General features: G+C 41.8%; 1 protein-coding gene across 1 annotated transcript in view; it reads right to left on the bottom strand.

The window, feature by feature from the left end:
* The window catches only part of SNCA (synuclein alpha), a 185,285-nt gene that overhangs the window by 154,754 nt on the left and 11,091 nt on the right, over positions 1-19,440 (bottom strand). Inside the window, exon 3 of the mRNA XM_065405300.1 lies at positions 13,369-13,514. Within this exon, the coding sequence (XP_065261372.1) occupies positions 13,369-13,514 (146 nt within the window). The remainder of the gene's footprint in view (positions 1-13,368; positions 13,515-19,440) is intronic.

Raw genomic sequence — 19,440 nt, 5'->3', positions numbered from 1 at the left:
TTGAAAACCAGTTTTGTGACTGGCCAGGCTACGGTGTGAAACTTCTGTTTGTTTCTCCTTGATGAACCCTCCGCCCCCCCCCACCCGGTTCACTCTACTTCCCTGTACACCAACCACCCCACCCTCCCCTCCCCCCTTCGAGCACCGCTTGCAGAGGCAATAAAGTCATTGTTACTTCACATTCATGCATTCTTTATTAATTCATCACACAACTAGGGGGATAATTGCCAAGGTAGCCCGGGATGGGTGGGGGAGGAGGGAAGGAAAAGGACACACTGCAGTTTAAAACTTTAACTCTTATTGAAGGTCAGCCTTCTGATGCTCAGACAATCATCTGGGGTGGAGTGACTGGGTGGCCGGAGGCTCCCCCACCGTGTTCTTGGGTGTCTGGGTGAGGAGGCTATGGTACTTGGGGACTAGGGCTGTTGGTTACACAGGGGCTGTAGCGGCGGTCTCTGCTCCTGCTGCCTTTCCTGCAGCTCAACCATACGCTGGAGCATATCAGTTTGATGCTCCAGCAGCCGGAGCATCGACTCTTGCCTTCTGTCTGCAAGCTGCTATCATCTTCAGCCCGCAACTTGCTCTGTTCATCCCGCGATTCAGCCCGCCACCTCTCCTCTCGTTCATATTGTGCTTTTCTGTAGTCTGACATTGACTGCCTCCACGCATTCTGCTGTGCTCTGTCAGCATGGGAGGACATCTGGAGTTCCGTGAACATATCATCCCGCATCCTCTGTTTTCTCTTTCTAATCTTCACTAGCCTCTGTGAAGGAGAAACATTTGCAGCTGGTGGAGGAGAAGGGAGAGGTGGTTAAAAAAGACATATTTTAGAGAACAATGGGTACACTCTTTCACGTTAGATTTTGCTGTTCACATTACACAGCACATGTGCTTTCGTTACAAGGTCGCATTTTTCCTCTTATATTGAGGGCCTGCCGGTTTGGTGTGAGAGATCACTCACGCAGTGCCAGGCAACAGATTTCGGCTTGCAGGCAGCCATGGTAAGCCACAGTCTTTTGGCTTTTTTAACCCTCATAACATGTGGGAATGGTTTCAAACAGCAGCGCCCTCATTTCCCAGATGAAGCACCCATTGGGTTGGCCATTTAAAATGGGTTTGCAATGTAAAAGGAGGGGCTGCAGTTTCCGGGTTAACATGCAGCACAAACCAAACTAACCCCCCTCCCCCCCACACCCAATTCTCTGGGATGATCACTTCACCCCTCCCCCCCACCGCGTGGCTAACAGCGGGGAACATTTCTGTTCAGCAGAGCAGGAACGGGCACCTCTGAATGTCCCCTTAATAAAATCGCCCCATTTCAACCAGGTGACCGTGAATGATATCACTCTCCTGAGGATAACAAAGAGCGATAAGGAATGGATGTTGTCTGCATGCCAGCAAACACCGGGACCATACGCTGCCATGCTTTGTTATGCAATGATTCCAGACTACGTGTTACTGGCCTGGCGTGGTAAAGTGTCCTACCATGGCGGACGGGATAAGGCAGCCCTCCCCAGAAACCTTTTGCAAAGGCTTTGGGAGTACATGAAGGAGAGCTTTCTGGAGATGTCCCTGGAGGATTTCCGCTCCATCCCCATACACGTTAACAGACTTTTCCAGTAGCTGTACTGGCCGCGATTGCCAGGGCAAATTAATCATTAATCATTAAACATGCTTGCTTTTAAACCATGTGTAATATTTACAAAGGTACACTCACCAGAGGTCCCCTATGTGCCCTCAGGGTCTGGGAGCACGCCTTGGGTGAGTTCGGGGGTTACTGGTTCCAGGTCCAGGGTGATAAACATATCCTGGCTGTTGGGGAAACCGGTTTCTCCGCTTCCTTGCTGCTGTGAGCTATCTACATTATCTCCATCCTCATCTTCCTCGTACCCCGAACCTGCTTCCCTGTGTGTTTCTCCAGTGAGGGAGTCATAGCACACGGTTGGGGTAGTGGTGGCTGCACCCCCTAGAATGGCATGCAGCTCCGCGTAGAAGCAGCATGTTTGCGGCTCTGCCCCGGACCTTCCGTTTGCTTCTCTGGCTTTGTGGTAGGCTTGCCTTAGCTCCTTAATTTTCACGCGGCACTGCTGTGCGTACCTGTTATGGCCTCTGTCCTTCATGGCCTTGGAGACCTTTTCTAATATTTTGCCATTTCGTTTACTGCTACGGAGTTCAGCTAGCACTGATTCATCTCCCCATATGGCGAGCAGATCCCGTACCTCCCGTTCGGTCCATGATGGAGCTATTTTGCGATCCTGGGACTCCATCACGGTTACCTGTGCTGATGAGCTCTGCGTGGTCACCTGTGCTCTCCACGCTGAGCAAACAGGAAATGAAATTCAAACGTTCGCGGGGCTTTTCCTGTCTACCTGGTCAGTGCATCTGAGTTGAGAGTGTTGTCCAGAGCGGTCACAATGAAGCACTGTGGGATAGCTCCCGGAGGCCAATAACGTCGAATTCCGTCCACACTACCCCAATTCCGACCCGCTAAGGCCGATTTTATCGCTAATCCCCTCGTCGGAGGTGGAGTAAAGAAACCGGTTTAAAGGGCCCTTTAAGTCGAAAGAAAGGGCTTCGTCGTGTGAACGTGTCCAGGCTTAATTCGATTTAACGCTGCTAAAGTCGACCTAAACTCGTAGTGTAGACCAGGCCTAAGTTAACCACATCCTTATGCATTTGGATCAGAGTCGGAGTGCTCAGTCACTTTCAGGATCAAGGCCTAAAGAAAACAGCATTGCTAGCTTGGTTTCATTTGGAGTTTCTTACAGATATCCATTTTCAGTGAACTAATGACCCATTTCGATAATTGCATCCAACTGCTCAAAAGGTAACATTTTAGATTAGAGAGCCAAAAATATAAAAAGGTTTCAGATGTCTGTTCTCAGATGGCAAAATTTGATGTGTTTCATAGAATATCAGGGTTGGAAGGGACCTGAGGAGGTCATCTAGTCCAACCCCCTGCTCAAAGCAGGACCAATCCCCAACTAAATCATCCCAGCCAGGGCTTTGTCAAGCCTGACCTTAAAAACCTCTAAGGAAGGAGATTCCACCACCTCCCTAGGTAACCCATTCCAGTTTGTGATGTAGTCCACTTACTTTTCTCTCAATAATGAATTGTGATCCCTGGACATATTCTGGGAGCTTTTGACACAAACATTTTGTAAGAAATATTGGAGGGAGGGAAACCGCAACCTACCAGGTACCCTGCCACAAACCAATTTACTCTCTCTTGTTTAGGTGTCAATTAAAGGCCCAGATATAATACAGCTGAAAGCACTGGAGGCAGTTTGCACAGATAGTTCAATGGTAGCCTTTTATACAGATGACAGGGCACCAGAATTGCTTTGCTCTTCACCCTGGATACCGCTGGCTTTTTATAACACAACTGTAATCATGAGAAATGTGTGCTTCTTATTTATGAATACAAAGATTTATTTAGATCTCTCATAAGATCTCTTTAATGATTGAAATAGGCATGTTTTATAACAAACTATGTTTGTTTGAAGAGTTGTTATACAAATCCCTAAATAAACAAACTTCATTGTTGTCAAATCTATCCTAATAAATCAACTGTTAAAGTTCTTATTTCCCCTGTTTAAATTTGTAGTGAATTTAATTCTCAGGAATGACATTTGACTGATATATCTGAAAGCATGAATAATTCTGTTCATCCACACAACTACTTCCTCTTGATTCAATCACGAACTAGAGAAGCCATTGGTATGAGTGATAAAATAATGTATTCCCAGTATTCTCTCTTTTTCCACTCAACCCATGGCCTCTGCTTAGATGGTCTCTAACTTTATGTTGCCATCATCACAGTGGAGCTGGAACAATTTGTACAGTGGGGGTGCTGAGAGCCATTGAACCAAACCCTAAACCCTGTTTATGATGGAAACCACTTCAAGCCAGGGGGTGCTGCAGCACCTCCCGCACCCTTAGTTCCAGCACCTATCACCATGGTATCTAGGAACCCAATTCTCTATTGCATATCTATTCAGCAAACCACATCCCAGTGAGGGGGTGGATGAGGGGAGGGATAGCTCAGTGGTTTGAGCATTGGCCTGCTAAACCCAGGGTTGTGAGTTAAATCCTTGAGGGGGCCATTTAGGGATCTGGGGCAAAAATCTGTCTGGGGATTGGTCCTGCTTTGAGCTGGGGGTTAGACTAGATGATCTCCTGAGGACCCTTCCAACTCTGATATTCTATGAAGTACTTTGCTGAATGGGGATGGATGGACTCAAGCACGTTTCACTGCTTCTCTGAAATGGGGCCTCATTGCCCAGCAAAATTTTCATCACTTGCCAACAAAAAGTACCAGCTAGGATACTGTTTTTTATTATGTGGATACATATATACTAGGATCTGGACAATGAGCAACAACTAACTTTACACATCTTCAGGAGGGTAACAACTTTCAGTCATTACCAACCTGCATCCCATGTAAACTGCTGTCCTAGCAAGTGACGTGTGAATCAGGGTTAAATGTCAAATCTTAAGGGCACTTACTTTAATACACATTTTTAGTCCTATGAGGTCAGCAAGATAGGCAAAGAGGCTCTGACACAATATGTAAGAGGCAGGAAACTAAGAACGTTGCTATTGTAACTGATGAGGTTTGCAGGCTTGTAAACCTACCCCCAGCACTCAGGACAGACAATACTAGTAAGTTTGCACAACCCCTGTAAGTTATAAACATTATTTCCAATCGGAGGTCATTCAAGAATCCTTTGTGCAACAGTGGGAAGGGATAGCAATAGTCGGCATGAATATGAATTATCCCTGAATGAACTTGAACACATTCACCCTCTTAGCAAGCAGCATATTTAATATAGGCTTTGCTACCATATTTAGATCAAGAAAAATACATTTGTGTGAGCTTTGCATGAGATCCCACACACAGGCACAGACAGATACAGAGGAAGGAGTGGGACACAGAAAAAGAACTGGTGCCACATTAACTGAAAAGGTTTATATAACACACACTAAGTATGACTAGAATTAGAGGAGACAAATGTATCAGCCTCTAGCGTTCTGGGAGGAAATTAAGTTAACTGGAAAGGATATTAAAGATTAAATGTACAGGAGTGAGGAGGAGAGGCCAGAGGAAAGAATGAGTGAGCGAAAAAAAGCACAAAATGCAAAATAAAGAGTATGGAAACTAAAAAATTAAAATACACCTCTACCCCCATATAACGCTGTCCTCGGGAGCCAAAAAATCTTACCGCGTTATAGGTGAAACCACGTTATAGCGAACTTGCTTCGATCCACCCGAGTGCGCAGCCCCGCCCCCCCGGAGCGCTGCTTTACCGCGTTATATCCAAATTCGTGTTATATTGGGTCGCGTTATATAGGGGTAGAGGTGTAAATCAATGGATGAAATGATAGTCAAACTCCAGAAAGGAGAGTACCAGGGGAAGGGGCTGATGTAAGAAGCTAGAAACTGAGAGAATTAGACCAGAAGAAAAATAATGATATCCACCTATTCAATACAAGGTATCTATATGGCCTCCCATTACCAGAGCATCTGAGCACCTCACAATCTTCAATGTGTTTATCCTTACAACATCTCTTTGAGATGGGCAGTGCTTATATCCCCATTTTACAGATGGGGCATCAAAGCAGAGAGACTAAGTGACTTGCCCAAGGGCACATAGAAATAATGTGGCTGAGCCAGGACTCCAACCCAGGACTCTCAAGTCCCAGGCTACCTCCTTGGACCAACCTTCCTTTCTGTTCTCTCTAGTCTTATACTTAAATTGTAAGATCTTTAAGGAAGCGCTGACTTTTTGTTACATGTTTGTACAGCACCTAAAACAATGCAGCTGGGACTCCTAGAATAGAGAAAACAGAATGAAGCCACTCAAGAGCCATTCCACCTACTTCCACTACGGACTGCTATAATACTTTATGGTCGGTGGTATCCAAGGCAGTAAATAGATCTAAAAACATCAGCATGTTATTCAGTATCATCAATCAGAAGGAGATGAACTAGTATAATCTATGCCATCACCGTGCCAGACTCAGGTCCATTCCAAGATTAACAAAGTCCAAGTGAAGTCCAAGGCATATGGTTACTGTGGGAGTTATCTTGCCAAACCTTACTAATTACTATAAACAGCTATGAAAGATAATATTGGGGTCAATAACCAAATAGAATGTCCACATCAAGACATGGCTTTCTGGACAGAGGCTAATCATGAGCCTTAAAACTATTGGTATCCTGCCTTCCTTAAGGAAAGCGCTGACAATCTCCTCCATGAAGGGACCAGTCCTTTCCCACTGTCCTTCATCATCCAGGAAGGCTAAGGACAGATTGTGCCACAACCCCCCCCCCCCCACCACTTCTGAACCTCCCTGAGCAACACCAGCTGAAACGCAAGCAGAGAAGACCTAGCATTTGCCCTCTCCAGATGCTGTCCTGCCTCCCTGGATGGAGAAGCTTTTACAGGTACCTTGGTAAAACATCGTTGCCAGCAATATAGTATGTAGGGTGGGGACGGCCAGCTAAAAGCAAAGAACTTCATTTGCATTTTAACCAACCTATCAAGTCACTTCTCAAAAGAAACTTGAATGGTATTTCTCATGTTTTCCTTCCAATGGGATTAGAAGTCAGGACGTTTTTTTCCTGCTATCTCTGCTACCAGGAGACAGTAAATTACGTTTTGTCTTTTGAAACAATTCTAACTACCAACAAGATATCAAGTGTGGTGTTTGGTAACTGAATAGAATACTAAAATGCCCCTGCTTCCTCCTTTTTTGAAGACTATGGACAACACCACCATCCTACCTGTCATTCAGGCAAGTAACCTGGGCGTCATCTTCAACTTGGACCTCTCTCTAGGCCCTCACATCCAGGCTATAACTGAATCTTGCTGACTTTTTCTGCGTAACCTCTCTAGGATATGGTCTTTCTTATTCATCCGAACAGCTAAAACTCGTGTCCAGACTCTCATCATCTCAATTACTGCTACATCCTTCTCTCTGGCCTTAACAAATGCCATCTTGCCCCACCCATATCCACTCAGAGTATAACTGCAAAGATCACCTCAGTGCCTGATTTTCTGACCACATCACAACTCTCTTATCATCTCTCGACTGGCTCCCCCTTCTCTATTGCATCAAACATAAGCTACTTGGTTTTGCTTTCAAGGCCCTTTACAGTCTATTTCCTTCATGTCTATTATCTCTCATTCAGTACTGAAAGGTTGATTCCTGCCTTTGACTGGCCCATGATGCTAGCCTTGATTGCTCACTTGTTAAACAAGTACCATTCTGCTTTCTCCCATGCTGCTCCATAAAGCCACTTCACTGTTCTCCTTCAAACTCTTTGCCATGACTCCTACAAATCCTACCAAGCTGACCAATATTGTTCCCTTGCACTCCCCCATCTGTCTGTATCCATCTGTTGTTATTTAGATTGTAAGTAACAACAGGCAAAGAATGTCTTTTGTTCTGTGTTTGGTCAGTGCTTACCACAGTGGGTTCCTGGTCCATGACAAGAACTCCTAAGCCACAATGATGATACTTGGGCTTAACTCTTCTATGCTTGGCTCTTTGTGTCAGGTGTGCATGTCCTCACCAGGAGCACTTGTATTGACTGTACTGTCAGTGTGGGGCACTGTGTGACAGCCCCTGAAAGCTAGTAACAGTTGATATAAGCAATGCAGAGTCTACCCTGACAATGTGTTGACCTAACTACATCAACCTTGACTCTACACCACTCGTGGAGGTGGAGTTATTAAGTTGGCACAACGGGGCAAGTCACATCAGCCGGAGTGAAATTTAAGTATAGACACTTCCATAGCTAGGTCGATGTAAGTTGCCTTGCATGGACTTAACTATGTAGTGTAGACCAGACCTAACTGCTCCCATTTTACTCAGTGGGTGTTTCATCACTCGCTTCATTACAAGCAGTTAGGCCAATTTCGAGCACTTGAGAAAAATCCCACCTCATATTTTCTACTTATATTTAGGAGATATCGAATTACCACTGAAATCAATGGGCATCACTCCATTGACCTCAATGGGCTTTAGAACAGGGCATAAATGAGTAATTTATATTCTATATAGTGTTGAGGAGAACTACAGTAGAGCCTCAGAGTTATGAACACCTCGGGAATGGAGGTTGTTCATAACTCTGAAATGTTTGTTCCATAACGTTTTGTTCAGTGTTTCTTCTTTCAAAAATGTACAACTGAACATTAACTTAATACAGCTTTGAAAGTTTACCATGCAGAAGAAAAATGCTGCTTTCCCTTTGTTTTATGTAACACCGTACTGTACTGTATTTGCTTTTATTTTTTGGGGGGGAGTCTCTGCCGCTGCCTGATTGTGTACTTCCGGTTCCAAATGAGGTGTGTGGTTGACTGGTCAGTTCGTAACAATGTGTTTGTAACTCTGGGGTTCTATTGTAGTGCTAATATATACACAGGGATTTTGTTTTGGTTTTTTAAAATTCGACATTTCAAATTTCGAGGCAGTTTCCCCGAGATAATAACTTTACTGTAGGTCAAATTTTGAGCCTAAACTACTTGACATCGGCAGCAGAAGTGAATGCATGGAAGAGTTTGCTGATCAGTTTTTGGCATTTTCTATCCATTTTAAATGAGATTAAAATCATCCTGTGTACCTAGTTGCAGTGAAAGCATGGTAATTACACTGATGAGCTATATCACCCAGCCCCACATACTGTATTTATAGACTCACAAGCACAATTCCGCCTGCCACTTCAGAGTCACTGTCGAAAGTGAAAAGCCTTTTTTGTTCTACAGTGGGATTTACAAGCGATCAGATATAAAAAACTAAAGACCTTCAGGAGAAGGCATGCAAGTCTATTTAATTACACAATAAGCTTTTCAGGGCAGGGACCATGTCTAAACATATGTTTATACTGCGCCTAGCGCGAGTCTTGATCTTGAATAGGGCCTTTGGATGTAATCACAACATAAATAATCATCACTACTTTTACTAGAGATAAAATGCACCTGAGATTTGTTTATGAGCTGTTACATCAGCCGAGTTAAAAACCACAACTTTAGTGTGTTCTCTCCATGGTACTCCTTCTTTAACTCCCCTTGATGTTAATGGGAGCTACTTGCGGTGTGTACTGAAGCAAACAGACACCCAAGGGATTTATTGGATGGCTTTCTCTACACAGGGAAAGCATATGCTCTTACTGTGAATATAATTATCTTATTTTCTCCATTTTTCTCCTTGATCATTATGAGATTAAGAGTTATTACCAAACATGACTCATACAGCACAGAGATGGGGGAACCAAACAAAAGTTGAAGCCAAACATAGAACTCAGTAACTCAGCATCTTGATTTCTCATTCTCACTTTACATGAGTAATATGTGTTATAGATGATATACACGTGGATGGCAATAGGCAATGATTATAAGCAACCTACTGACCTTTTTGGCTGTATAACCGTCTATAGGAATTGTTTAACCATTTATTAAAACATTTTCTAATAATTTTCTAACCCTTTAAAATTATTTATGAACTTAATATAAAGTGTGACACTTCGTGCTTTGCTATTCACAAGTAAATTCCTTCCAAATCATAAAACCCATAGGCAGCACTGAAACTGCCAATAAACAAATCAGCCCTGTCAACCATAGTTTGATTTGTCACTAAACCACTTCCCAGTCAAGGTTTGCCTGGGTATATAGTGTTGTTAGAATTTGGGCTGCAGATCATGGTAACAGAAGCCTTCCAGTCTGGTCTCCAGTTAGAGCACTAACAGTACTTCTCATGTTCCCAGGCCATGTAGAATGATACACAGCCAGTTTTTAACTTCTTAGAAGGAACGGAAGTATTATTAATTATTAATATTAGCACCTTCAGATGGATGTAGCCCACACAGAAAGCATTTCCCCAAGCATCTGACCAGAGTTTCTATACCACAAGTAGTCTTGCAGCTACATATGAACACACATACATTCTGTTAGGCCTATGATTCCTCTCCCTAACAAGGAATTTGAAAGGCACAACTAAACTGCTGTTCACTCATGAGAATAATGCCAGCGATAACTTAACTAGTGAAATGGTTAATCAGTGATATAATCCTTCACAAGTGCTACTGTAAATCTTGAGGGAATCAAGTCCAAACAGTTCAAATAAGAGGGACTTGGTAATGCAGAGATATTTCATTTCTATCCTGCTTTATACTTCAAGATCATCAAAAACAAAAAACCCTTCCTAACCTCAGAGAGCAGTCACATGAAACAGATATTAGTGTCTATCGGTTTTAGTCCTGCAGTCAGGTATTTATAGAGAGCTGATCACATCAGTCTCATGGGCCCTGATCCTGCAATTGAAAATGTGTGGGCATAGTGCCGTGCTCACATGGGGTCCCTCTGAGCCTATATCAGTTTGCTCACATGCTGTCATCTGCAGAATCTGTGCCTAAGCGCTTAGGCAACATGAACTGGGAGACACAATTTATCACAAAGTTGGAAGCAAGCTCAGAAGGTGACACCACACTAGCAAACATCCTGGATTCAAGTGTGCAAAGGAACCCCAGCTCATTACCCTCTTTCTGTCCAATTCCAATTAATATGGTTTAATTTCTAGCTTTACAAAATGAGTAATGTTGTGAGAGCAATATGCAAGCTCGAACGTTGCACACAGGGATATTAGATCATTTGTTTTGTAACATCCCTGATCATCAGTCATCCATGAGGAGAGAAGCTTGGGACACAAAGGCACAGACTTCTAACAATTGAGCTAAAGGAGTTAGTTTACTAGTAAGAGTAGAAAGTTCTTACTCGCTATGGACTGGGCACCAAACAGGGGTTATAACCCACTTAACTGGCACAGGACATTATATATATATACGCTACTTAAAGTTACATCCAAATGTCCAATGTACACCCCGATTTCATATGCTCAGACACGTGCTATTTGAAAAATATTCAGTTTTCGCTGAAATGTTCCATTCTTGTCCTCAGCCCAAATGTAAATTTACCTGGCAAATTTGAGCAAAATCCATTCACTCATTTTTATATTATACACAGGAGAAGCCCCCGCCCTACATTGCTATAAAAATATTTTAAACAGCTGAACTTTGTAACTTGCTATGTTCTAGATGGCTGCTCCTCTTCTGCGAAAACAATAAGGCAGAAATTCTCAAAGCTGCCTAAGAGATTTGAATGCTAATGGGGTGGGTGGCCAAAGAGGCCCAGAGGGCTTTGACAACCTCAGCCTAAATAAATAGGAATGGATAAATAATGACAGTGTAAGAAATAGAAAAATTGCTTCTCACATTCAAAGTACAAAATCTCAAGAATTTATTATGCTATTTATAGGATTGTGGAATAATATAAATATACACTACAGATGTTCTTTGGTTCTGTGGATGGGATTTTATTCTGTTATTGCTAATGAGTTTCATAGCTATATAAGTTTTTCACTATGCAAAGTGGGATTAGACAGTAAAATCAGTACAGAATAGTGCTTTTCTTAAAAAAAAAATACAAGGAAGAAATATAACTGTAGATTAATGTAATGTTAAAGTTATAATTTTAAAAGTCAGGAATCACAAACATTAGGAGTGGCTAAGAGTGAAACGGTAATCATGTATGGTCATAAAATTGATGCCTACGACACTGCATAGAATGCTTCCAAGTTCCAAGAGCTCCCCAACAGCAAAGAATGCAATTCTCTCTGTAAAGCCACTGAAGAGATACAACGAAACTTAGCAGAAAATAAGGGTGTGGGCTCTATAACTTTTCACTCATCTCATTCCCCTGATAGTTCATTAGGTATTTAATTTTCTAAATGCTACAAAACAGCTTGTAGAAAGAACCTGGGACACTTTTGGCAGCATTTTCTTTACATTTGAATTTAAAAGGATGAAAAATAAAACATGAAAATTGCTTGAAAAAACTAACAAAACCACTAATGTGATGTTTTGAGACCAACCTACTCCTATGCAACAAATGCCCACTCGCAGTGTAATTCTTCTTTTTCTAAAACAATAAAGAGACTCATTAAAGTGCATTTCTGTCTGTCTTAAAACAGATAGTAAGGATATAGAAGAGCTACTGGAAAGAATTCAATTTTAACAGCTTATCTTGCTATTAAATGGGGAAAAAAATTACACAGCAATTTATTCAGTCTAAGTGCAGCGTAACGCCCTACATTTAAAATCCATTCTTTTGCAAAAGCTTTTTTCTTTACATTCTCCTATTTTTCTATCACTTTAAAAATATTTGTGCATAATACATAACATGAGTTGTTTTACTTCTGTCTTTTGGTTGTTTTTGTCCCAAGAGATCGATATACACAATGATAGTCATTAAGAAGTCATCATCTACCAACAGTTACCACGCTTTGATGTCTGAGACCATACTTTTTCTCTGGTGTAAGTACAGAAATATAATGACAGTGTATCAGATACCAAAATATGGGAACTGGTGGTATAGGACAACTGATAATGGCAGCCTCTGGGCTGAAACAAAAATAACTGCAATTATTTTTACACAACACGCTAGAAAAGAATCTGACCTGCAGAGGTCAGAGAAGTTCAGAGGCAGTTTTGAGTTCATCTTATTATAGGTACAGAGGTAGCAGTCTGCTGCAAAATTTAGATTTGGATCAAAACTTTCTTAACGTTTGAGCATGCCAATGTAATTAACGGGTGAGCATATGTTACACCGCTCCTTCTGTGCCCAATCCACAGAGGATATGAGTTGGCCCTTGAACTCAAGCTGTAGTAGCTTATGCAATGGTTCTCAAACGTTTGTACTAGTGACCCCTTTCACATAGCAAGCCTCTGAGTGCGACCCTCCCTTATAAATTAAAAGCACTTTTTAATATATTTAACACTATTATAAATGCTGGAGGCAAAGTGGGGTTTGGGGTGGAGGCTGACAGCTCGCAACCCCCCATGTAATAACCTCGCAACCCCCTCAGGGGTCCCGACCCCCAGTTTGAGACCCCCTGAGCTTATGCTTTTAGCTCTGGAGGTCATTTGTTCAATCCCCAAAATGGCAGCCATGACATACAGTTCCAGCATTCTAATTTGACCCATCAGAAGGCATTCAGGACCATCCTTAATGTACACTTTAATGTTTTGTAGGCTGAGATTTTCAAAGGAACCAGAAAGGAGCTACCAGCTCAACTCCCATTGAAGCTCCTAACTTCCTCAAGCCCTTTGCTTCTTCATTTCTCATTCATGTAGCAGTGTAAACCTCATTACATAAATACCCCTCACCAGATCAAGAGACAGACGTACACGTCTGCAGTCAGCTACCACCACCACCCAGGTCCTTTACATTGGTGGATTCACAGAGGCCCCATTGATTTGGTCACTTCCTCGCCTTCAAAAATAAAAATCTGGTAACTAACACAAACCTGTTTGGCCAACGGATCCTTCTTGACTAAGCCAGTGGCTGCAGCAATATTGCCTGCTCCTTCCACTGTCTTCTGCGCTACTGCCGTCACTCCCGTCACCACAGCTCCCCCGACATTAGACACTTGTTCTTTGGTTTTCTCAGCCACTGTAGAAAAGCAAGAGATTAACAATACATTACAGTACTGGGAGATGAAGGTTAGTCAGGGAATGAGAGGATAAAGTGGCTTATTAATACAGAAGCCGACAGTGCAGCATCAATGGATAGACAGTGAGACCATTACAATTTCTGTACATCCCAAGTGAATCATAAGCAATGAAACATCATCATTTGATCATACAAATAGTGGTAGCACAACTAGAATTAAGGATCTATTTGTGGCACAACTGTTGTTGCTTGGTAAGGCTTTACTGACCACATTCATTCATTCATTTAGTTATCAGGTTGTACTGTGTGGGACAGAGGTTATTAGCAGAAGGCCCTTTATTATTCCCATCTACATTTCATAACATTTACGTTCAATGCAATGCAAAAACCACATTTTGATTAGTTCACAGAACACACTGACTGTATGTTACTGCTAATCACAAACAATTCAGTAAACTAGTCAAATTCCAGTTATTAATTTCTCAGGATTTTTAAAAAAATATTTTCTTAATAAACAGGAGTCATTGTTTCTCAGCCTGTGAGTAACATTCTGAAGACCTCGTTCTCAGACAAAGGTTTATATGTATCTTTACTCCAATGTGGGGTTTTAAGCCCATGTCACACAAAAAATAAATACAAACCAAACCAAAGCTATCAGAGCAAACTGAACTAGTGGCCAGACCCATGGCTCTAGGGAGACGGCAATACAATTACCCTACATACACATCAATAGTTCTCCATTCTGCCTTGTGGAGTCTTACAGTGATCTTTCTGGTCATTCACTCCCAAAGGTTCTCCCACACCAGCAGCTTTCACTGTAGTGAAGTCAATCTAGAAAGCAGGATTAGGACCATATGACTCCATGCTTTAAAGATACAGGTCCAGATTTTCAAAAGAGCTCATCTCCCACTTAGTCACCTAAACAAGGGTCAGACTTTCAAAAGTGATCAGCATCTAATGTGGCAGCTTCTCTTGGAAAATCTATCTGACCATTTATTTCGGTGTCCAAATGGTCTCTAAACTCTTCTGAAAATCTGGCCCACAAGATGTATCCACACCCACAATTTTACTAGTAAAATAACAGAAATCAGATCTAGCTGTACCCAAGTGGTGCACAAACTCACTGCTCTTCTTTTGGAAATGTTCATTTCTTTCCAGCAATTAGATTCCTTCAATTTCTTATGGAAAGAATTTCAGCTTCCTGTATCAAATGGCTCATTCTACAGATTACTATAAGCGATTATACAACATCAACAGACAATAGCTGGGGGGAAAACAAACAAACAAATGTCCCCATTAGAAAATTTTATCAACAAGTTAGGTAATAAAGGACAGCTTGCAGGAAGTATATGCAAATGAAGCAGACTGTGAAGAACTTCAAAAAGATCGCACAAAACTAAGTGATTGGGCAACAAAATGGCAAATGAAATTTAATGTGGATAAATGTAAAGTAATGCACATTGGAAAAAATAACCCCAACTATATATACAATATGATGGGGGCTAATTTAGCTACAACTAATCAGGAAAGCGATCTTGGAGTCATCGTGGATAGTTCTCTGAATACGTCCACGCAGTGTGCAGCGACAATCAAAAAAGCAAACAGGATGTTAGGAATCATTAAAAAAGGGATAGAGAATAAAACAGAGAATATCTTATTGCCCTTATATAAATCCATGGTACACCCACATCTTAAATACTGCATACAGATGTGGTCTCCTTATCTCAAAAAAGATATACTGGCATTAGAAAAGGTTCAGAGAAGGGCAACTAAAATGTTAAGGGGGTTGGAACGGGTCCCATATGAGGAGAGATTAAAGAGGCTAGGACTTTTCAGCTTCGAAAAGAGGAGACTAAAGGGGGATATGATAGAGGTATGTAAAATCATGAGTTGTGTAGAGAAAGTGAATAAGGAAAAGTTATTTACTTGTTCCCATAATATAAGAACTAGGGGGCACCAAATGAAATTAATGGGCAGCAGGTTTTAAACAAATAAAAGGAAGTTCTTCACACAGCGCACAATCAATTTGTAGAACTCCTTGCCTGAGGAGGTTGTGAAGGCTAGGACTATAACAGGGTTTAAAAGAGAACTGGATAAATTCATGGAGGTTAGGTCCATTAATGGCTATTAGCCAAGATGGGTAAGGAATGGTGTCCCTAGCCTCTGTTTGTCAGAGGGTGGAGATGGATGGCAGGAGAGAGATCACTTGATCATTACCTGTTAGGTTCACTCCCTCTGGGACACCTGGCATTGGTCACTGTCGATAGACAGGATACTGGGCTGTATGGACCTTTGGTCTGACCCAGTATGCCCATTCTTATGTTCTTAACTCTTTGTCATACCCACTGACAGTGGAAGTAAAATAGAAGGGGGAAGCTGAACTTCAGACTGTTACTATTTTCTCATGGTTATTATTTGTATTGCAGTAGTAGCTAGGAGCCCCAGCCATGAATCAGGACCACAATGTTGTACATGTAGCCTTGGGGGGAAAAAGGCAGAGAGGAGCCAGCCCGAGACTCCAGCCAAAGCAGGGACCTGTGCATGCCCAGAGAACTTTCTACAGTTCTGAGTGAACTTTCTCTGCCCTGAACTAATTAGCTGTTTGCTCTCCAGATTATTTAGAACGGGTTAAAGAATTGTCAAAAGCAGAGCTGGTTAAAAATGGTGAGTATGTTTGGAAAACGTGTCTGAAAATGTTTCATTTAAAAAGAATCACAACAATTTTGAAGTTTTACATTTTTGAATAAAGAAATTAAAAACTGAACAAATTTTAAAGGCTTTTGTTATTTGTCCCCCTCCTCCCTCTTTTTCCTCCTTCCAGTGGCAAAATGGGGGTGGGGGAGAGGCAGGAAAGGTAAAAAAGTGGGTGAGGACCACAATCCAAAACCAACTAAACAAAACCTCAATAAACAGATTTGATTTTTCAGTTGTGTTGATTTTTATCCAAAAGTCTAATGTTTTTCATTAGCATTTTTATAAAAACAAGCACTTTTTGAAAAAAACATTTTTAAAAACTTCGACCACTTCTAGTCAAAAACAGGAGCACTGATGAAGACAAGAGGCGAAATTCTCAGCTGTTGTTGACTAACATAGCTCCATTGTTTTCAATAGAACTATTAGCATAGCTGCATAGACTTCAATCAAATCATGCAGATTTACACTATTTAAAGATCTGCCCAGTTAATTCTGTATCACTGACAAAACAAGGAAAAATACACTGAAGTTTGGGGCCCCGCAGATGTACTAATGCAGTTGTGATATACAATGGCTCGTACACAATGCCATTATTAAAACCACATTTCTTAGGTTACATTAAGGTGACAACAGTTGATATATAGCAAGGGTGATTACCTACTGACTATAGTTACTAATGTTACAGTGTATAGAGAAAGCCTTCTCTCTGGGCGTATGTTTTCTTTTCCTGAAAAGGGATGCATTTCTCTTCAGGAAAGGTTTAGTACATGCATGCAAACAAGGAAAAGGGACAAGGAATCTGACTGCTGTCACTGGGTTTAGTAATATAATCATAAAATATATAATAAAGATGGGTTTCAGAGTAGCAGCCGTGTTAGTCTGTATCTGCAAAAAGAACAGGAGTACTTGTGGCACCTTAGAGACTAACACATTTATTTGAGCATAAGCTTTCGTGGGCTACATCCCACTTCTTCAGATGCATAGAATGGAACATATATTGAGGAGATATATATACACACACATAATAAAGATGGGAACCAGAAGAGTAGCTATAGAGTTCACTATAGAGTATCAAGGTTAACCTGACAGAAAAGACACAATAGGTGCCATTAAAGAGATTTACTGTTTACTGTGGAACAATATAAACAGCTTGTTGTTACAATCTACAGGAGAAATAGTTGCATTAGGTCCATATTTAATAGCACCTAGTGTATGTAAAGAAACAGGAAGACAAACCAACAGAAATGCACAGCATAATTGCATCCTGCTGGCTTAGAGGGAGAAGAATAAAACACATTGCAAAAGAAAATAACACTTAGCATTGAACCTGATGTGTGCCTGCCTCCGTGCACACAATTGAAGGCTTGAGAATACCCCATCTGCCAGTTTCTCTCTTACTACCTCAGACACCATTGCCAAATCATTAGTCTGGGCTGGGATACAGAACTCGACAATCATAAGAGGCTGCTGAATAGCTTTCCTGGGGAAAGCTGCTTTCTCCAGAGACAAATATTCATTTGAAGTGCTTCCATCTCAAAACAATAAGCAGAGCTGATTTCTGCAGAACATGAGTAAAGCATGCCACCCAAAGCTTGTTCACTCCCAGAAATACAATGTTAGTATTATACTGGGTTTGCCAAGAATAGCTTTTAGCTAATATTCAGGTGTAAAAATTTCAAAAGCATGTATGTGAGCCTTAAGCCCAATTTTAAAAGTCACTTAGGCCAGGTCTACACTACCGCGGTAGTTCGACAGCTGGCAATCGAACTTCCGCGTTCGATTTATCGCGTCTGGTCTGGACGCGCTAAATCGATCCCGGAAGCGCTCGCCGTCGACTGCGGTACTCCAGCTCGGCGAGAGGAGTACCGCGGAGTCGACGGGGAGCCTGCCTGCTGCGTGTGGACCGCGTCTGAACCGCGGTAAGTTCGAACTAAGGTATGTCGACTTCAGCTACGTTATTCACGTAGCTGAAGTTGCGTACCTTAGTTCGAATTTGGGGGTTAGTGTAGACCAGGCCTTAGTGCAGATTTACAAATGTGCCTGAAGATGCTGCTAAGTATCAAGTGGGATTTTCAAAAGCACTTAAGCAGGTTAGGTGTCTCCCACTGAGTCACAGAGGCCCATCCTTTGGCATTAGACCAGGTGCTAGAGGTGCTGAGACAATGATCTCTCAGATCTCTTCATATAAGTGCAGCAAACTGCAGTTGTGGAGAAGATGTCAAAGTGCACACCCCCTCCTCTGCTAAAAGCAGAGAAAGACTGAGCGAGCGTTTCCTCTTATCTGCTTGTAAGGAGTATTGATATGATTACAGGGAACTGGTCATCCTTTAAGTTGATGGGCTCATATTATCTATCCCAAGCCCTCACAATTTCTGGAGCCCATGTTGCTTATTGAAAGAAATGGGTAATACAGAAGTCAATTTTCCCTCAAAAACCAAGATTCCTGCTCAGGCACCAGTTATAAGGACTACAAGGCAGTTCTATGCACCACCACTAGGTGCATCAAAGAGTTCTCTCTTTTATTACCCTGGAACTTCTCAGGGACCCTAACTCTAAGGAAGAACCATCCAAATCACACAAGCTTCCGTTTGATATCATTTTATTATCTATACTAAGTAACAAAACAAAAGTTTATTTGATTTGTTTATAAACATAAATAAATCAAATTAGAATGAAGTGGATTAATATCAAATTAATCTAATCAGCTTGATCAAACCATATCCTATGTAAAACTCTATGTAGTAATTTAGACTCTATGTAGCAGTCTTGTTAAGCTATCAGCCCCCACAGTAATACAGCAACAGCACACTTAGACAGCGAGGGTCCATAGTGCCAAATATCCATGGCCACATTGTACAGCTTTATTCTACATGTCTAAAAGCCCCACGGGGTTATTGCAGATCTGGTGCAGCCAAATTAACCATGGACAATCAGATGGCTGCTGCCAGTCCATGGCTGAGTAAAGTCCCCTCAAGTTGATCTCCATGGCAGGCAATCTGACTAAAAAGTGCCAACCAGCGGTGACTGTTTATAACGTCAGTCCTCTCCAGGCCATTTCTCAATAATACATCCCTATTACTGATAAAAATCAAACCATCTTATGCCCAGCAGTCGCTGCTGATAATGTATATGAAATGCCTCAAGCCTTCTGATGCTAATCAAGATATTCGCTGTATCAGCTATTTGGCTGGAACCTGAGAGTCAGAATTACTCCATGGTGAAGCTAATGTTG

This window comes from Emys orbicularis, chromosome 5 (genome assembly GCF_028017835.1).
Source record: "Emys orbicularis isolate rEmyOrb1 chromosome 5, rEmyOrb1.hap1, whole genome shotgun sequence".
Classification (NCBI taxonomy): Eukaryota; Metazoa; Chordata; order Testudines; family Emydidae; genus Emys; species Emys orbicularis.
The sequence above is the reverse complement of the archived record's forward strand: the minus strand, read 5'-3'. Positions and strand labels throughout refer to the sequence as shown.